At 31.4% G+C, this 20207-nt stretch overlaps 2 protein-coding genes across 14 annotated transcripts; one reads left to right on the top strand and one right to left on the bottom strand.

Moving 5' to 3' along the window:
* The first annotated feature begins 868 nt into the window (after positions 1-868).
* On the top strand, positions 869-7985 carry LOC112734018 (DEAD-box ATP-dependent RNA helicase 17). 4 transcript variants are annotated; one of them, XR_011880398.1, is made up of 13 exons: positions 901-1462; positions 1546-1695; positions 2567-2765; positions 2936-3008; positions 3116-3225; positions 3905-4048; positions 4290-4398; positions 4540-4892; positions 4996-5069; positions 5450-5754; positions 6331-6577; positions 6943-7109; positions 7622-7985. XR_011880398.1 is itself a non-coding variant. In XM_025783195.3 (12 exons), exons 3-12 carry the CDS (start codon positions 2591-2593, stop codon positions 7868-7870), a joined length of 1839 nt encoding a protein of 612 aa, XP_025638980.1. In that variant the 5' UTR covers positions 901-1462; positions 1546-1695; positions 2567-2590; the 3' UTR covers positions 7871-7985. The 4 variants fall into 4 exon arrangements, 2 of the variants coding, with proteins under 2 accessions (XP_025638981.1, XP_025638980.1); XR_011880397.1 differs by lacking the exon at positions 1546-1695 and having other exon boundaries at positions 869-1462; XM_025783195.3 differs by lacking the exon at positions 6943-7109.
* A 6785-nt stretch (positions 7986-14770) lies between these two features.
* Positions 14771-19283, bottom strand: LOC112734017 (mitotic checkpoint serine/threonine-protein kinase BUB1). 10 transcript variants are annotated; one of them, XM_029291776.2, is made up of 13 exons: positions 19133-19283; positions 18903-18965; positions 18689-18799; positions 18243-18353; positions 18063-18180; positions 17355-17458; positions 17201-17272; positions 17006-17095; positions 16769-16926; positions 15912-15966; positions 15694-15828; positions 15482-15603; positions 14771-15358 (listed from the first exon to the last, which is right to left on the bottom strand). In XM_029291776.2, exons 3-13 carry the CDS (start codon positions 18704-18706, stop codon positions 15169-15171), a joined length of 1173 nt encoding a protein of 390 aa, XP_029147609.1. In that variant the 5' UTR covers positions 18707-18799; positions 18903-18965; positions 19133-19283; the 3' UTR covers positions 14771-15168. The 10 variants fall into 10 exon arrangements, with proteins under 10 accessions (XP_029147609.1, XP_072089692.1, XP_072089691.1 ...); XM_072233591.1 differs by having other exon boundaries at positions 18709-18799; positions 19133-19282; XM_072233590.1 differs by having other exon boundaries at positions 18063-18150; positions 19133-19281.
* Positions 19284-20207: the final 924 nt, after the last annotated feature.

The following is a 20207-nucleotide window of genomic DNA, read 5'->3' as shown; positions in this document are numbered from 1 at the left end:
ATTGTAACATCCCACATTTTTTAAAATCTAAATATGAATAAATTGTAATATTATCTTATTATATTTAAACTTTATATTATTCTATTAGAAATAATTAAATAGATTCAGAGATAAATTCATTCTAAACCAATTAATATTTTTAGGTAATTTTATTATAATAGAATATTTTGCATAATTTTAGTAATTAAAAAAAATAAGAAAGAATTGTATAGTTTAATTTAAGTGATTTCTATTACGAATAAGCTATGACTTATTATTAATTTGAACTCCTTATTTTGTAAACTAATCTAGTAAGAGTAATCAAATTAGTTTTATTAACATTTGGAGTTAAGTTAATTAATACTATTGTGTAATTTTATAATTGATATTTCGTATAATTCGAAATTAAAATTTAGTAATGGAAGTATTATATAATTTTATTTAAGAAATTTCTATTATAAATAAATTATAGTTTATTTTATTAGTTTGAGTTCTTAGAAATTAATTTATTAGAAATGATTACATTGTTTTTTATAAATACTTAGAGTTTAAGTTAATTAATTTTTATGTAAAACTTTTATTATAATAAATTATTTTATATAAATTAAAATTAAAGTCTCGATAATAGAAAAATAATGGAAGGTCATATAATTTAATTGAGGTAATTGATATTTCAAGTTTAACCGTATTTTATAAAATGTGATTAATATGTTTACTTTATAATTTAAATTAAAAATAATTATTTGAGCTCGTTAATAGATTGATAGATAAAATCTTATACATTTTAAAAATAATCTTTATAGTAATATATTTGAATTCTAAATTATTATTCTATTATAAATATTTTATAAAATTGTTATATTATTCATAAATATTTTACCCTAACCCTAAATCCCCAAATAAAACCCTAATTCCCAATTTGATTTCAATTAAAACACAACGCGCACCACGTTCAGAAACGGAAGGGAAAAGAGCGAAGAAGACAGGGGAAGAAAGGAGAGGAACGAGGGAGAAGAGGAGAGCGAGGGACCCAGGTTGTCACCGTCGAACCCGCCAACCGCGTCGCCGTTGTTCGTCCTCATCACTGCCAGAGACGTCGCTAGGGAGCTCGCGCAAGTTGAACGTGCTGTCTTCCCGCACCATCGCTGCCACCGTCGAGCCTTGTCGTCGTCACGCAAGACGCCACCACTGCCGTTAATCGAAGCCGCCGCTCGCAAAGCCAAACCGCTGTGGAGCCTGAAGCCGAAGGGGGTTGTTACCACTGCTGTTCCTAGGGCACGTTGCTGCTGCTGTTGGGTTCGTCGCAGGGAGGAATCCGAGCAAGGAAAGGAAGAAGGTGGCGATAGAGACCTCCGCTGCTGCTGCTGTTACTATCGGTGTTCCGGAGCTCGCGGTTACTGTCGTTGTTGGTGATGAACCAGGTTGTGTCCTTGCTGCTGATTGATTGTAGTGAGAGACGTTGTAGCCACCACTTTTCATTTTGGTAAGTTCATGGGTAAGACCGCCTTGATTCTTCTCTGTGCCATTTTATTTAGGCAGTTAGTGTTGATCCGTTTAATTTACCAGAGTCATTATTGTCATTGCTCGGTGCCGCTGCCCTTAGTTAGAACTACTGAATGTTGTTGCTGCGGGATTACGTTGAAATTGTCTATGATGCTGTGAATTCAAAATTAGCGGGCTTATCGTGGTTAATTCGTGTGAGTTCAGCTAATCGAGGTAGGGGGTTTAACTTAAACGATTTTAATTTAAGAATGCCCATAAAGTTTATTGAGTAATTGCAAATAGTTTTAATTGTTGTGATTAGTTGATTGGCTATATGGATGTTGAATTGTGGCTGGGGATTGATTGAATTTGTGGATTTTGTGAAGTTGATTGATTGTGTGAATTGTGAATTGTTGATGAGTGATTGCTGAGAACTCTGGGTTTGATGGATTATATTGAATTTGTTACTGTTGAGCTGGTTATTTCTTTATTGTAATGGTGGTGGACTTGGTGATTGATTGGAATTGAGTTTAGAGAATATTTGAAGGATTGAATCTTAAAATGTTGAAGACGCAATATGAAGCTGCGAGTGATTTGTGGGTTTTCTTTATGGTTTTAATTACTTTCATAGAGTCCCTTCGCTTGTCCCTTGAGATTTTATTTTACATAGAGGGGTAGGTTTGGTATATTGTATTTGAGTTTCATTTGGTTTCTTCTGTATAAGAACTATTATTAATAATATTTATGTGATTATTATTTGTTGGAAATCTTTGAAACATGACTTTAATGAATAAAAACAAAATTTTTTGGCATTTTCTTAAAACTGAAACGCGAACTCGATACAAAGGCTCCATAATTAAGTAGTTAATACTAGAAAAGGTTATGTAATGTTCTTTCTAGCAGAAATACCTTGACTTAAGCAAGGTATTTTGCTGGACGGGACGTTACAATTATTATTATTATTATTATTATTATTATTATTATTATTATTATTATTATTATTATTATTATTATTATTGTTGTTGTTGTTGTTAAAGTCAAATAATCTATTGCAATATCTGCCATCTCTAATTTTTGTTAAACTCTTGGTGTAATGGTGCTATAGAGTTGAGAATTTGAAAGAAAAGAAATGGGGATGAAGAAGAGTGAAAAAGACAGCAAAAAAGTGATGGAAAATAAGAAGAATGAGAAGAAAGATGTTGGCAGTGCTGCCAGCAATGCAACCATAGAAAATGACAGCGTTTTTGCTTCTTGCTCCTTCTCTAGCCTTGGCCTTCGCCCTTCCTTATGCGATGAACTGCGTGGTATTTCCACTCTTGCTCTCCCGCTTTCTTTGATTTTTATTTCTTTCATAAATTTTCATTCCTAGCGTCACAGAAGCATGCCTGGTTAGAATTGAGCTTAAGAGTAACCTACAATTTTCCCTTTTTTTTGTTCCAAATGGGAAAAGAGTTTATATGTTTTTTGTTGATAGAAAAATTGGGATTCGAGGTTCCAACTCTGGTGCAAGCTCAAGCCATTCCTGTTATTCTCGCTGGCCGTCATGCGTATCCTTTTTTCCTTCTCTCTGGATTTAGAAATCTTCCTTCATCTTCTTTTCTTTAGCACATGCTATATCTTCTTATTTCTGGGTTCCTTAATGATAAAATTTTAGACTTATTAATGCTGCCACAGGCACAGGGAAGACAGTTGCCTACTTAGCTCCACTTATTCATCACTTGCAGAATTATGATACTTGCATACAACGCTCTGATGGAACATTTGGTAAGTCTTTTTTTGATACCTATTTGTTCAATTTCTCTCCATTTATTTGTCACAGACAGATAACAATTATGCATGCTTGTTACTGTGTATCATGTCATATTGCCCTGGATTTGAGTATACTGCTATAGCTTGAAATAATGCTTTCAAATGAGAAAAGGTGAACATAGAAAGTTTCTCGACAAGCAAGTTTTATGGGATAAGATTAGACCTTCTAGCATCTATTTTGTATAAAGCTCATAATATAAGTCTTTTCCTCCCAGACATGTTGAGAGATTTTAAAGCTACACTACATCGATAGCTCTCCTTTGGATTGTTTTTGCTCTTATATGGAGGATCTCTTACGCTCCATCTTGTAAATATTCTTCTATCTGTCTCAATGATATTCTTCGTGATATATATCTTGCTCGTAAGTTTTTGATACTTCACTGAATATAGAGTTTTTGCCCCCCCTCCCCCCCTGCCTTTTCCTCACCAATAATGTGTTGTTTGTTACTACTATTGAGGAGCACATATGTGAAGTTTAATGATAATGCATCATCTAAAAGTTGTGTTAATTTTTTTTATGGGAATATTGTACTGACCGTTTGTTTTCCCCTTTTTGTAACACAAATTAATATTGCATTTCTTTCTTTAATTTAGTCTGAATCAGTTACAGATTTAATTGATTTGTTGGAAATAGCGTTGGTTCTTGTACCGACGCGTGAGCTATGTTTGCAGGTTTATGAAATTCTTCAAAAGCTATTGCATCGATTCCATTGGATTGTTCCCGGGTATGTTATGGGTGGTGAAAATAGATCAAAGGAGAAAGCTAGGCTACGCAAAGGTAGAAATCAAGTATATTTATCAATAACATTTTTAATAGGGAAAAAAAGAACAGCATTCCTATTATCTTTTCATATTTAAGGTTTTGTCCCTTTTTAATTTTTTTCTTTTGTTCATGCGATGGAATTATCAAACTGATAGCAACAACATTATGAAATAAAATATGCTTTAGCTTGTTAGAGGAACAAGGTTGGACATTCACTGTACCTGGTCAAATTTGTAACCTGTGGTTATTATTATAGGCATATCAATTCTTATAGCAACACCTGGGCGCCTTTTAGATCATTTGAAGAATACATCATCATTCTTGTACACAAAATTGCGCTGGATAATTTTTGATGAAGCTGATAGGTATGGCTTGCTTCTATTGATGCTATAGAAATTATCATGTGTTGGCATAGGAAGTGTGATAATGATTCTGCATATAGTGTTTTTTTTTTTTTGCCAAGTATTTTTTTTAAAAGGGTTAGCTGGATGTATGGTTTTCTGCAGGATTTTGGAATTAGGATTTGGACAAGATATACAGGAAATACTACATCTTTTGGGTTCAAGGAAAGCAGCAAATGATAACAAGGAGAGTACAGTTCCAAGAAACTCTGAATTTCAAAGGCAGAATTTGCTTTTTTCTGCCACCTTAAATGAGAAAGTGAACCATCTTGCTAAAATAAGTTTACACAATCCAGTGATGATTGGTCTTGAGGGTAAAACAAGAAAACCAGTATCAACAATTGAAAGCATTGATCCTTCAGAGTCTGATGAAGAAGACGAAGTCAAGTATTCCAGTAAAATACCAACAATTGTAGATTATAAAATCCCCACACAGTTAATTCAGAGATACGTGAGAGGTATGTGATAATTAGTTTCTTTTTTATCTTTCCTTCACTGCATTTCGCGGTTAATATTCTCAAGATGCTAAGTACCTAATTGGAATACAATTTTGCTAAGCAGTGCCTTGTGGTTCTCGGCTTGCTGTTCTTCTTTCAATTCTAAAGCATCTTTTTGAAAGAGACACTTCACAAAAGGTTAGGCGTCACTTGCTCTAAAGATACTTTCCTTATCTATATTATATGTAGGATGTTGGAGTTAGAAGATTTTTAACTCTCCGCATTCTCTCTTTCTTTTAGTAGCTGTATTTCTTATCATTGGCAAATATTGACATGACCGTGAACAATTTAATATTTCTGGTGTACTTATGAAGAATTATGTGATGGGGACAACAAAAGCTTGTCGATATCCCTTGAAAACAGTTGACAAATGGAAGGCATTATTTTTTATTTATACGACTGGAACTTATATTTGGCATGCATCGATCCTTAACTTTATTTTTCCCTTGCCGATTGAACATGCTGTTATTCAAATATTATGCTTTAAGATTCACATAATTGACCTAGTGATTTTACAGGTTGTGGTATTCTTTTCGACATGTGATGCGGTAGACTTTCACCATTCGCTACTAAGTGAGTTCCACTTCTCGACTGATCCTCAAACAAAAGAAAGGGTCATACAGATGTTTCTTGGATGCCAAACTTTTCGATTGCATGGTAATATGGAACATGAAGACCGGAGATCTACTTTTCAGGCTTTTAAAACTGAGAAATCTGCTTTGCTTTTGTCCACTGATGTTTCTGCTAGAGGCCTGGATTTTCCTAAGGTTCGATGCATCATACAGTATGATTCTCCTGGGGAAGCTACTGAATATGTGCACAGGTATGTATACCTATTTTTTGTTTTGGCTTCTTTTACCATGTTTTTAGGGGTGGTTATGTGGAAGGCATTTTTTTTTATTTTAATTTTAGTTTTTTATGCTAATTGCAGTCCAAACAAACCTCCCCGGATCATTTTATATCGATTGTATAATTTTATTTTATTTGATCTTTTATTTATAAAACAAGTGATCTCCGAGCTTCAATTAGTTAGATCAATGCTGTTAATGGAGAACTTTGTCACTCGTAAATATTCAGGGGCTAACAGCTATGCCACTCTAGCATCTTAAGAATGTCTTATCCATTCCATGAGGGATTTTAAAATCAATTAATATTATGAATAACTAAATGATTGTCATATCATTGTATCCAAATTTGCTGCAATAAATAGCCCTAGAAGGACTCACTTTGAAAATGAAAACATACATAATGTAATATCTATCAGGAAGTGGAATTTGTTTCATGGATATCTCTTCTAGATTCAAAAGGATCCTCCCATGCTGTCTTTTATGTTATGTTAAAGTCTTAAAGCATGATGTTAAGACTATGATTTGTGATCCTTGATGAATTCATGATGCAGAGTTGGTAGAACTGCTCGTCTGGGTGAAAGGGGAGAGTCCTTGTTATTTCTGCAACCAGTTGAAATAGATTATTTACAGGACTTGGAGAAACATGGTGTTTCACTAGCAGAGTATCCTCTTCTCAAAGTGTTGGATAATTTTACATTACACGGACATAACAAACAAGTAAAGAAGTCTATTTTCATTGACTTGCATCCTTGGGTCCTTTGTCTCCAGAAGGCACTCGAGTCATTCATCATTTCCAAGGTGATACACTGCTGATCTTTCTGAATTCTGGTTTAATATAGATACTCCATTTCCATCTAACTGAATGATACATGAGAAACCTGTATTTTAACATGTTAATCCTATTTTGATTTGGAAAAATGTGCCCAAATTTAACTCTAGAGCCATTATTGTTGTTTGGCTTAGAGCTTTTACAACAATGAAACATTTGGAGTTGCTAGTGTTGGTTTTATGCATATGCTAAGCAAGAGGACTTATGAACTGCTGACGATCTAAATTAATGCCAGATAGGTTTGAGTTAAAGGAAATGGAGGGTCTTGACAGGGAAATGGGTCATGGTTGTCAAAATCACATGTCAACTCATAATGTTCTATGATTTCTGCTAGGCTCTTCAATCCTAATCACAGCCACCAACTTAGTTTGGTGGAATTGATAAGGGAACTTTTTGAAGTGGTGGGATTGGATGATCCCTGCTGCTGTTGAGTCATTGTTTATGGTGGCAGATTCTGGAGAAAAATCTAACCTACTCCAAAACGATTAGACTTAGATAACGGTAACTACAAACCACTCTTCATCTATTTCCCCATATTTATGTCTCTTCCCGAATCTCTGCATTGGCCTTGTTTCCCTTTGATCATCGTTTGTGCTGAATGCCACCAAAAAGGGCCTTTGTGCTGCATCTTAGTTGTTCATGTGAGGTGAGCTGCTCTAGGTAGGATGTTTGATCATTCACTATGCCGCGTTTACCTAGGTGGTTATACATCTAATGTATTCACAGAGGTTAAATTAGACTTGCAGGTTGATCTTATGACTTGTAACAGTAAACATCAATAAAGTTGTACTCTTCATATGTCAACTTGTCAAGTATACAAATACTATTTCTCTCGAAATTGAGCCATTGAAATCATGTTACATCTAATAACGAAGAGGGATGATAATTTCCAAAACGCAATCATCCTTGTTCCTCATGATTTCACTGACAATTTTTGTTTACAAATACGATTCTATATAGAGATCTTAGTTTCTGTGTATCATAAGCTAACTGTTGTGTTGTCATTTTTTCAGCCCAAGATGGATGAACTTGCTAGGAAGGGATTTTGCTCTTGGGTCCGTGCTTACACAGCACATCGTGGTGAGCTGAAAAGAATATTTATGATCAAGAAACTTCACTTGGGGCACGTGGCCAAAAGCTTTGCGTTGAAACAACAACCATCCTTAGTTGGACAATCCTTCCAAAAGCAAAATAAGAAGAGAAAGAGATTTGAGAAAAAAAATGGGCTATCGAAAAAGAGAAAAGTTGCTAGAGTGACTTAGGCCCAGTTTTGATAAATAATTTAAATAAGTTCTTTTTAAGGAGTTTTATTAATAGCAGCTTATAAATAAGTTATTTTGTGTTTGGATTTTTAGTTATAAAAGTACTTATTTTAAAGTTATAGCGTTTGGATAAATAACTCAAAAAATAATTTTTTTTACAGAAGAGAATGAATATTAAAATAACGATGATAACAAATACTTTCCAATATTGAATGTTGATTTTACATAACCTAATCACTAATATTGTGTATGATATGGTAGGTGAAAATAAAAAATAAATATAAAATGTATGTTAATGTATATTTTGTTGTTTTTTATTTTTTTTTACTCTTATTAGAATTTCTTTCTCTTTTATTGAAGTAAAAAACTTGCTATAATTAACTATGAAAATGATAGCAAGCTATAAAATCACATGTGAAAAAAAATAAAATTAAAACTGAAATTTATACCACAGTTAAATACAAAATAATAAAAATAAAGTGATAAAATGATAAAAAAAATAATTAAAACTGAAATTTATACCACAGTTAAATACAAAATAATAAAAATAAAGTGATAAAATGATAAAAAAAAATACTTAGAAGGAATATATAGGTTGTTCAGAAGCAATGAAGATGATGAGGTTTGAAACATTGTGTGAGAATGATGGTGGAAGGCCAGTGCTTTCAGTAGGCCTTGCGTGAAAATGGTGGTGAATGGTCAGTATTTTTCTGAGTCAAGAAGGAAAGTATATTTTTTTTTTGTTTTGAAATTAAATTTTTTTTAAGGAAGTGGTAAAATGACTTATCAAAAAGTAAAGAAGTCATATATTTCTACTTTTTCAAAAAGCTGTAAATTAACTTTTCAAAAAGTTAAAAGCTTTTTTTAAATTGGTGCCAAACACGTAAATTGTGACTTTCCATAATCCAAAAAAAAAAAAAAAAAAAAAAAAAAAAAGAGTAGCTTTTGCTACTTCCCAAAGAAGCTACTTCCCAAACGGGCTGCAAACTATGACAATGGCTGATGGAGTTTTGATGAAGCAAATGATAATGAAAATGACAACTATAGATGGATACCGATATACTTAGTCACGCGAATCTGGATCATTATCCCCTAAAGCCATAGTATTCGATACAAAGCATGCTTGATGCTTGGTACTTTCGATGTGTATCATTTAACTTGTATTATATAAAATACGGTAATTATGTAATTCAACTCATAGTATTGCAGGAAAGTTTGAAAGGTGATGAAATGTGTTCTTTTATTGGATCAATTTGGGATAAATTCCAAGAACTCAACAAGAATGAGACTGATCATGTGGAGTATAACTGCTTTCTGAAAATGTAAGATATATAGGATTAAGTACTATTTTAGTTTCTAATATTGAGATCGAAATCTAATGTTTCAAATGGATTTAATGTTATCCTACCATTAAATTTGATTCGAATAATTAACAAAAAAAGTTTACATTAGTAATTATTGATGGGTCAATTTTATTTCTGTATTGAAATCAAATGTTATATTAGTTTTTAAATGTTAATTTTTTTATGTTAAGTTTAATTGTGGGATAATATTGAAACCGTTTACAACTTTTTTAGATTGAAATAAGACATTTACAATATTATGGACTAAATAAAAATCTAACTCATATTGGGACTAAAATAATACTTTATCCATATATATATTTTCTCATACTAATACCTTGTCTTAGATTATTTGGGATTTGGACATTTGTTATTTGGTGTCCGAAAATTTTTTGGCCAAAAAATTTTGATATGAAAATACTTTTGTAGTTATGCCCCAAGATAGGATCGGAGGGTGTTATGTCTGAGTGTAGTGGTCTTGGCCTTCTCATTTATCGCCAAAAGACTTAATATAATTTTTTGTTTGAATTCAACTTATTTGACATAGAGTGAGATGTTTTTTTTAAATTGTAAAATCCTTTTTTTGCTAATTACAAAGATGATTTTTAGGTGTTTTTTTTTTAATTGTAAATTTTTTTTTCTAATAACAAGATGCTTTTTAGGTGTTTTTTTTTTTTAAATTAAAAACGCAACTTTTTAGTTGCAAAAAGTTAGAAGAAAGTATTTTTCGCAAAAGTGACTATGCACAACGATTTGCAAAAAAAGAGAAACACTCTTTAGCAGATTAATTTGACAATTTTAGTTTCTAGTTGTATGTGAAATAGTAATAATATAATATTATTTGTAACTAAAGTTGACTATTTTATAGTAAAAATTTTTTTTTCTTTCTATATAAAATAAATAATCCAACAGATGAGAGACATTCATATTTTTTTTTCTCTCATAATTGTGTTTTTCATCATTTCTTTCTTTTAACTTCAATATCTCGAATATTTTTAGTTGACAGGTATATATATATATATATATATATATATATATATATATATATATATATATATATATATATGTGTGTATTATATAAGAGTATTTATATTCAATTTAAATATATTAATTTTTATTTTTTAAATTATTATAAATTTATAATTATAAAAATAAATTATTAAAAAATTATAATTAACATAATAGCATCTAAAACTACACTAAATATATAATTTTTTTTGTCCAAATAAATTTTTTTTAAAAATATTGAAGATCAATAAAAAATATATAAAATGACAAACTTAAAATATAATAAGACTTTTTTTTATTTAATATTATGATACCAATTACTATATTGTGCAATATATTAAAGATAGTAGTGATATAAAAAAATTAAAATATTAGACTAATTTTAATAAATACTTATATATAGTTTATCTATTGTATAATTTAGCTGAAAAATAATTTTGTTTTATAAAACATTAAAATTAATAAAATAGTATGAAATCATTTATTTGTATTATTTATTATTTAATAGTTGAATTTTATTTAGTTCATTATACTTTAAAATAATAAGATTATCTTTTTATTATAAACATAACAAACAAAAATGAAAAAATGAAAATTTGTTGACCTTAAAAGTAAAAAGAAAAGAATATATATACACACTGTAACACCCTAACGTTTAACACGTCATGATCGTACCAAAAGTAGGGAGTTACTAACCTGTTCTCCTTATTTATTATTTAATATTGAGCCTTTAGGTCAATATCGCGTTTCAGTTTATAAGAAAATACCAGAAATTTTTTTGTAGTAATTAAAATCACACAATTATTAATAGTAATAAATGCTATACAAATGAATTTAATATAAAACTCAAATACAATACCTATCCCTCTGGATAAAATAAAACTTAAAGCAACAAGGGCGAGGGAACTCTATAAAAATAACAGGAATCACAAGTAAAACTACTAGTCGTCTGCATCTTCTAACTGAATCTTCGAACCTGTGTCACTGAAAGGGTGGAAGATTTTGGGGTGAGAACAAACCACACGTTCTCAGTAGGGAATGGGAATGTCGTAAAAGTAATGAATTTAATGCAAATAATTAACTTACTTAGTAAAACTATTTTGTTAACCCTTTGGAAATACTTTTATTTCTACTTTAGATAAATAATTACTTTTCTTTAAATTTATAAACTCAAAACAAATTTTAAATATAAAACTAGTCACATTTTCTGTCTCTCAGCCACATAGTTAATCCTCAGTCAAATGTCAACTCGTAATCACTTTAATACACTCACAAACAAATACTCACAAACAAATAGTGCAAGCAAGAGATTCAATTCAATGTACAAGCAAGTCACAACAAGACAAACAATACAATCACAAAGTAATAAAACAGGCAAGCGCAATCAAATGCAAATGCGCAATCAATATGATGCATGTCTATCCCTAACACAGGCCATGAGCTCATGTGTCGGTTGCCTACCCGCTCCCAACATTATCCGGGCACAAGTCCCATATATGGTTTTCCAGATGCATCAGTGTGCTTATAAGTCGTACGGCCAGGCCGCATCAGTGTGACTTTAAGTCGTACGGCTAGGCCGCATCAGTGTGACTTTCCAAATCAATAAGCGTACATCTGAAAAACAGTTCTCAGTGTGTGGGCGTCCCCACTTTACATTTGGCACTAAGGCCCAAACAATGTCACATCTGCTCTCCTGTGGCAGACACTTTATTAATTAATATATTCTTTAAATCCTTGTTCTCTGCTCTCTTGTGGCAGAGATTCATTTTCTTAATAAACCGAGCTCAAATCTTTACTTAAAACAAAATCTCTCCTTAAAAGATTGGGTTTAAAACATTATATTTTTCTTAATAAATCAAACTTTAAAATAGAATAAATCTTTTCTTAACTAAATATATTTTAAATAATTTAATTTTCCAAAACCAAATCTTTTAAAATAACTTTTCAAATAAAACCTCAGATTTTATAAAATTTCGGCGGCATTTTCTCTAAAATTCGAACTAAACCACCCTTACGGGTTCCCTATTCCTCAACAATCACATTTTTACAACCTCAATCCAAACTTAATTCGACCAATTAAACTCTCATAACAACCAAACCAGTCACATTCACAGCAATAATCCATACTCAATATCATTACTATTATATATATATTTGCAATTATCCAATTAACTTTGTAGGCATTCTAAATTAAAAACTTAACTTTAAAAACAAACTCCCTACCTCCGTATGAAATTAAAATCAACGAAAATTCTAGAAAAACTTTTTGACTGAGCTGCTGAAGAGGAAAGCGTCAGAAATCATCTGTGCCTCCTAAAAATCTAGTTAGCCGAACTCAAGAGGAAGAAGAGCTACGTCACCGTCAGCCTCCATCGAACAAAAATGATGCCAATATGTAGAAGAGAAGAATACGAACACTTTTATCGAATTAAATTTTTTATTGGATTTACGGATTTCAAGAAATCAAGGCCGGAAGATCAAAGGAGCTTCGGTTCTCTTTCTTTCTCTCTCGGTCAATTTTCTTTCTCTTATTCCCTCATATTAATTCGGTGATACAAAGAAGCAAATGAAGTAAAGATGATTAATGAATACAATGATATGAATATGTGTCATGATTTTATATATATAAGTTTACATGCAAGCCACGTTTGCTTTCTTTATCTTTACTTTTTTAATCCTCAACTCCCTTAAGGCTTCGGCCAAGGGATAATAATAATAATAATAATAATAATAATAATAATAATAATAATAATAATTATTATTATTATTATTATTATTATTATTATTATAAAATTTTATTTAATTATTTTTGTTAAAAAAAAATAATTTTCTTAAAAATTACATTTTAATATAATATATTAATTTATAAATAGTTAATTATTTAATTTTAAAAAAATACGGGTCTTACACACACAAAAAGGAGTTTGTGAAAAATTTACAACAAAAATAATAATTAATTGAACAACTTATACCAAATAAAATAAATAGTCAAAGTTTTAGTTTTATAAAATATTTGGGGGATTATGGCCCCATTGTCTTAATGAAGTTCTGGTACTGAATGTAATGTGATTAGAATGAAAGTGTAAAATTATAAAAAAAAAAAATATAAGTAATGTGATTAAGTAATGAAAGTAAAATTACATTATTTACAATGAAAGTGTAAAATTTATTTATTTATAAAAAAAATTATATTACTTTAAGAGTAAAATTATAAAAAAATTAATTTATTTAGAATGAAAGTATAAAATTAAAAAAAAAATTATAAGCAATGTGACTAAGTAATGAAAGTAAAATTACATTATTTTGAATGAAAGTGTAAAAGTTATTTATTTATAAAAAAATTACATTACTTTAAGTATAAAATTATAAAAAAATTAATTTATTTAGAATGAAAGTAATGTGATTAACTATAATTTACTTAGATATGATTAAAAAATAATTGAATACTATGTACAGTAAAAAATTGATATTATTGAAGGATAAAATTAAAATTTATATCTATGTATCGTTTTTGTCCCCAACATTTCCGTCCTATTTAAATCCCTAAGGTTTCAAAATCATCTCAATTTTGTTCCACCGTCAATCCTGTTAACGGATCCCTTAACGGTAGGATAACATTGAATCAATTTTAAAACGTTAAGGACTTATATATAACGATTGAAACGTTAGAGATAACTTTGGAACTTATCTCAAACGTCGAAGATAAAAACGATACTTTTCTCTATAAAAAAATTACTTAGACACGTCATATTCTAATTCACCAATTATTTCACATATAATTTTAAAAAATAAAAACAACCAAAATTGTTTCTGTTTTGATATGACTTGATGAGATATCTTACTTTCGTATATTTAACAAATATGTATCTGATATAAATTAAAAATATAAAGTAACATGTCTTTAAGCATTTAACTTATTTTGTTGATGTGTAACCTACTAAAAACGTAAAAAATTGTATACTATTATCTACAAATTCACATATTTAAATGTTTCAAGTATTAAAGGTCCGCCGCTAGTCAATGAGTTGCTGCATACATAAGAGAAAATTCAAACTCTCGACACTTGCTTAAACGGACAAATGACTGACCATTCGACCAACCCAAGTTGGTTTGTTCATGGAACAATTATATTTGCAAGCTTTTTTATATTGAGTATGAAAATAATTCTTTGTATATAATCACTCCAACTTATAAGTTAATAACCTGAACTTACTCGAGTTCAACCCTTATCATTTAATATATAAATTCAAATTAATACTCAAATTCGACTTACAAGTTCATAAATCCGGTTTACTAAACTATTAATGAGTTAAACTTGAATCGACATGTGAGCCGACTCTGGTGGTCCGGCCCTATCCAGAGCTTGGTGGTACTCATCAACGAAACTAAGTATATTTGGGCTTTTACGTGAAGCCTATGTCTCTCTTAATATATTTTAATATTCATCTATTTTCTAAACAAAAAAAAAAACAAAAAATAATATTCATCTATTTTTTTTGTCTCTATTCCTCTTCAGAGCTAAAATCCACTATCTAAACAAGGAAAACTATTTAGATATTACAAACAGTTCACACCCAATTACAACAAACAATTATCATATACAACATTAGACCTGCTAAGTGCTAACAGCACTCAGTTCATCCATGTATCTACATGAGTACTTGAAAAGTCAAATTCAGACAACTCAAACTACAAAGGACAATAAATATTAGCATTAAAGAGGCAAATGTAAGTGGATAAGTGCATTAAAGAGCAGTTGTTAGCATGCAAATCAGAATCAGAAGAAAAATGAATCGATGTTCACCTTCCGAACCTGTCTGGGATTGCTTGCATTTTGCATTTGTTTCTATATTCCTTCAAATATACATACACATATATATATATAGCCTCCTGCAGCTGAAGACAGTTAAGTAAAACGAAACAGGTTCAGAAAAGAATTTTGAAACTCTAAGCACAACACATAGAAGTCCTTTGCTTTGCAAGTAACTCCCTTAGTGTCTTTATCATCTTTGGATCGGAACTTATATAGTCCTGGAAGGACTTCTTCAACTCCTGCAGCAACCTTCTATCATCATTGCCAGGGTATTGATTTAACATCTTGGTGAAGAAATTCTTCCAGAGCGCAACGTTCCAGTAACTATTTGATTCGACAAGCAAATTAAGGGTGCTTCAAATGTAGAATCATGTTTCCAAATTGACTTCACCAACATTACAGTGAATCACATGACTAAAGATAAACAAAAAGTAAATGGACATATACCGTTTAAAGCGTTGTTTGGGAAGATACATGTAGCCTCCATCAGATGATTCTTCTTTGGCAATCTCCATATAGCAATTATGCAACATCATATGGACAACAACGCAAAGGCCGTATGCGTCTACCTGTTGGTAAGTGATGGAGAAGAACAACTTCAAAGACAGTAAATCATGAAGTTAATTACATTTGTAGTGTAGTTTTAAGAAGTGGTTTGCCTGAAATTTCCATGGCTTATCCTCTTGCATCTCAATGCAGCGAAATCCAGAAGTTCCGCAATCACCCTTAAATACTATGTCATCTGGAAAGAGATCCAGAACAATCCCTCTTCCCCAGTCTACAAGGCAAAGACCCTATGGATAGAACAACTTTCAACAACAGAAAGTACTAAAACCAGAAACGGTTTAGTTGTATCATCATCTGGAGAAAAACTGACCTGATCACACCAAGGACCACTTCGGTCCAAGAACCCTTCTTCAGTAAGGTCATCCCTGCAAAGTAGCAAAACCAGGAATGAGCACTGTCTACAAAAGCAAAGCATTTACAAAGTACTTATTTGGAACATGCATAATATAAACACTAAACAACAAGAAACTCTCTCAGCTCGTATTTGCTCGCATTTGCATGTCAGTTTTATCTCAATCAATATCTAAAAAGTAAAAACGTCATGGTCTGGATCTTCAGTGGTAAACATAACAAGGTTGTTTTATCTAAGTGGTAGTTTTAATTTTACTATATATTTGTAGGACTTGTGGTTTTTTGAGACTGAAAATCGCAGTAACAATAACTTCAACGCTGCCATAAAACAGAATATAGCACTGGAAAAGTGTTACACTAGACAATATAAAATTAGAATGGAAAAACATCATCTCAGGTGGTTTGGCCATGCATTAAAAAAAAAAAAGTATGTAAAAGTCATGAACTCCTTCAGGTAAACTAAAACAAAACTACTGCTGAAGCCATAAAAAAAGAATATAGATTAAGATTATTTATATATACACATAATTCCAATAAAATGTCATTTTTTTGTTTGTATAACTCGTCTACTTAGTAGGAAGAGTTGATTGTTGTTTTATTTATACTACATAAGTTGATGCTTTGCCAGAGATAAAGGGCAATTCTACACCCAAAGTCCTCCTTAGATATAGAAGTATATAATAACAAGACGATGTACTTAGTCATGTCATCATAATCATTAATTAAGAATGAGAAACCAGCTTTACAATGACATTCTGCAAGTAATAAGGTGCAAGCGAACCAACTAATGGTAACGAAGGAGAAGCTTAATTTTACCTAGCATAGCGAATAAGCAGATTATCAGGCTTGAAATCACCATGAATCAAGCCAACATCATGCAAAGTTTCAACCATGTGTAACATTTCTATCGTGTAATAAATACATAAAACTTCTTCCATGGGTTTCCCTTGGACCGCATATCTGTTTATGACATCCTGCATAGTATGTTCATCTTGAATTAACACTATATAACATTGAACAAGATAATAAGGGATATCAGTAGAAATAACTGACCTGTAGCGTTCCATGAGCTAAATAGTCACAGATGAGTATGCTACAGTCTGCATACAGATGAATTCTCTGAGCCAAACCATAGCTTGACCTCTGATATAGTTAGATATCAGACAATTCAGTATATGTGGATGTTTATAGAAAAGGCAGGTTGATGGTATAAATATTGAATTTGATATTGATATTAATATCACATACTTCTCTGCCAGTGATCCGCATATCAAGCTGACGATACATGTAAAATTCCCAAGGGAAAGCTGGCTTTTGTATCTAACATTTAAGGTTCAAAGTACAATCAAATGAGACAAATATCACATTTTAAGAGGAAATGATTCTGAAAGACCATCAGCACCTTTAGCGCAACAACATCATTTGGATCACTGTTGACAAAGGCCTTGTATACTTGAGCAAAACCACCTTGTCCAGCGCAACCTTTGATATGGTACTTCCTCCCGCCTTTGGATATCATGATACGGACCATCAAGAGAATGAATGAAGCCAGTAAAGAAAAAGAATAAAGACTATGAAACTATATGAAATACACTGATATGATCATGTTGTGGTGTCTTACAAGAGATGAACACTAACTGCTGTTGATAATAGGAAAAACCCTTGTCCTAGACAAATAAGGAAATGATGATGTAATAATAGAAAGAACCAAAACTACTCCTAAGATTTTTTATTGAGATCCAAAAAGATATACACTCTTTATTTCTAACAATAGATAAATCTAGTTTTGTAGAAACTATCTGCAACAACATTGTCTTTGGAAGACAAGCTAACAACTCTGGGGAGACATCATAAACTAAGATTCAATGGAAATTTCGTTGCAGGGTCAATTTTTAGCACATATCATGAACTCACAATTTTTTAGCATCTCCTATGAAATTTATGGTATTAATTTATATATGATACAACTGTTCCTATTCCGTCAGAAATACAAGAAGATAAAGCAACTAAATTCATATATAAATGAATTCTTCAGAGTGATCATAAAGCTAGGAGCAGTCAGACAATTACGTCCCAATGATGAAGACAAGAGTAAGGATATGAATATTACCTATCTCTATAACTTTGTTCCTTGATGCATTCTTCAAAGTAGATAAGGCCACTTTTCCTGTATAAGATTTAGTGCTCAAGTGATACCCCTGAAATGCATTTATACAAGCATAAAGCACCTGAATCCTTGTCAGTTGCAGTAAATCAAACATGTATATAACAAAGCATATAAATATCTCACATAAAATTTTTTAATTGTAGGATTTATCTTCTTCATCAGGTCTTCCAAAATGGAGGAATCCCATGGATTAATGCCAATGTTTCCCAACTCTGTGGATCCCTTATAATCAATCTGAAATTAAAAAATAAAATGAAATATATACAAAAGAATTCTTAAACTGTAAACGCAGTCAGTGTTAGTAAATCTCAATTCAGGAAACACAACATTGAGGAAATATGTCAATGTGAGAAATAAAATAAATAAATAATGTGTTTTGCAAAGGCAGTGTTTGATTCATCTACTACTTGAACAAACCTTTGGCTAATTGGGAAGCAATAAATTGCCTACCAACGATCACAAAGCACAAAGCCTATTCAATAAAAGAGTACAAGGAAGTTGGTGTTTTCTCTATTTTTATTTATCTTTCCTTTCCTACTAGTTTGGCTCATTTTGCCTAAAGGACTAACTTTTTTGTGAATAGGCATACCCTCTGCCTTTCAGCAGCCTTCCAAATTTCAGATATTCTCTGGTGACATAATGCCTGTGCCTTCTTCAACCACTCAATTGGCTCTGCATTCCTATTGAACATTGACCCAAATAACTAAAATTACAGTCAAGGCACCCCAACTTGAAATATCAAAACAACCAAGTATTGAAGATTCGACTTAACACAGCACTGACCTGGAAATACCAAGGTGATAGATTGTGAGGGCATCATGGAGCCTCCCTTTCAACTCAAATAAACTGCAATAAACCATCGATAAAACCGTTTTCATAAACCACTAACACTAACATAAACCATTATCATAAACCATTAACAAAAACCACTAACATAAACCACTATTATAAACCGCTGTCATCAACCACTATCATAAAACACTATCAAAAAAACAATATCAGAAACCACTAACCTCGTCGTTGATCACCCCGGCGATATGAGCAACTTCATCCAAACGATACAGTATCCCCGGATCGTCCCCCATCGCCTGAATATGTCGCTCCAGTCTTTGTCGGCCCGATTCTTGGTCGTTTTCTCTGGAATTTTGTGGGGTATGAGAATGTAAAAGTGATTCGAATGACCTTGGTTCGAACTCCTTATATAGGCGAAACCCTTGTAATTCGAATCAACTCGATTCGAATTACCTAATGAAACGAAAAATGAGTAATTCGAATCAATATGACTATGTGTCACGTGTTCCATGTAATTCGAATTGATATAATTCGAACTATGATAGTGTAATTCGATGGAACTTGATTCGAATTACTTACAAGCAGTGCCATGCATGATTCGACATAGGTCGATTCGAATTACGTTGAAGTGAAGTTCGAATTTTATTGATTCGAATTACATAATAATTCCCTTTGGTTGATACCTGAACGAGAATCTCATTTGGCTGATTTGGGTAATTATACTCTCCCTTTTGCTTATAACCGTTTTTTACCCGCTGATTTTAGTAGATAATTTTAGTGTAAAATAGTATTTTTATATAGTAAAATCATGTCGCACAGACGCACACCACATATTTAGGCCAGCAACCAATTTTTTAAAAAATAGAAACCATTAAAATCACAATGCCAATAAAGGTTTGGCTAGTTTTCATAAGCGGTATTATTTATAAAAATGTGTCATGGGGACGGGCTCTAGAATATGTTCTTAGACCATCTCCAGTAGGGAACTCATCCCAGTTGCTGTTTATGGCCCACCTGTCATAAAAAGTAATTTCACATCAGCTTTTACGTCATAAACAATAAATAGGAACTCAAAGCATCTCTCTCTTCTCCATTAGGAGGAACTAACTTTAGTCCCTATTGTGATCCCACTTAATTAATTAATTAAAATACTTAAAATTAATATAATTATTTTTTTTCAATAATATTATTTAAATTTATAAATTTAAAAATAATTCATTATTAAAAGATATTAATATTAAATAAATTCATATATAATAATAATACACAATATATAATTCAAGATTATACTAATTT

Source organism: Arachis hypogaea, chromosome 3 (assembly GCF_003086295.3).
Source record: "Arachis hypogaea cultivar Tifrunner chromosome 3, arahy.Tifrunner.gnm2.J5K5, whole genome shotgun sequence".
Taxonomy (NCBI): Eukaryota; Viridiplantae; Streptophyta; class Magnoliopsida; order Fabales; family Fabaceae; genus Arachis; species Arachis hypogaea.
This window is presented reverse-complemented; position numbering and strand designations above follow the sequence as displayed.

Bases quoted from the DNA above. Each gene is read 5' to 3' on its own strand.
- LOC112734018 (XM_025783196.3), top strand. From the start codon at position 2,591: ATGGGGATGAAGAAGAGTGAAAAAGACAGCAAAAAAGTGATGGAAAAT. The intron at 4,049-4,289 runs GTAGAAATCAAG...TTATTATTATAG, and splicing joins GAAAGCTAGGCTACGCAAAG to GCATATCAATTCTTATAGCA. The intron at 4,399-4,539 runs GTATGGCTTGCT...GGTTTTCTGCAG, and splicing joins ATTTTTGATGAAGCTGATAG to GATTTTGGAATTAGGATTTG.
- LOC112734017 (XM_072233589.1), bottom strand. From the start codon at position 18,810: ATGTTCAATAGGAATGCAGAGCCAATTGAGTGGTTGAAGAAGGCACAG. The intron at 17,273-17,354 runs GTGCTGATGGTC...CTTAAATGTTAG, and splicing joins ATGATGTTGTTGCGCTAAAG to ATACAAAAGCCAGCTTTCCC. The intron at 15,604-15,693 runs GCAAACCACTTC...ACTTACCAACAG, and splicing joins ATAAGCCATGGAAATTTCAG to GTAGACGCATACGGCCTTTG.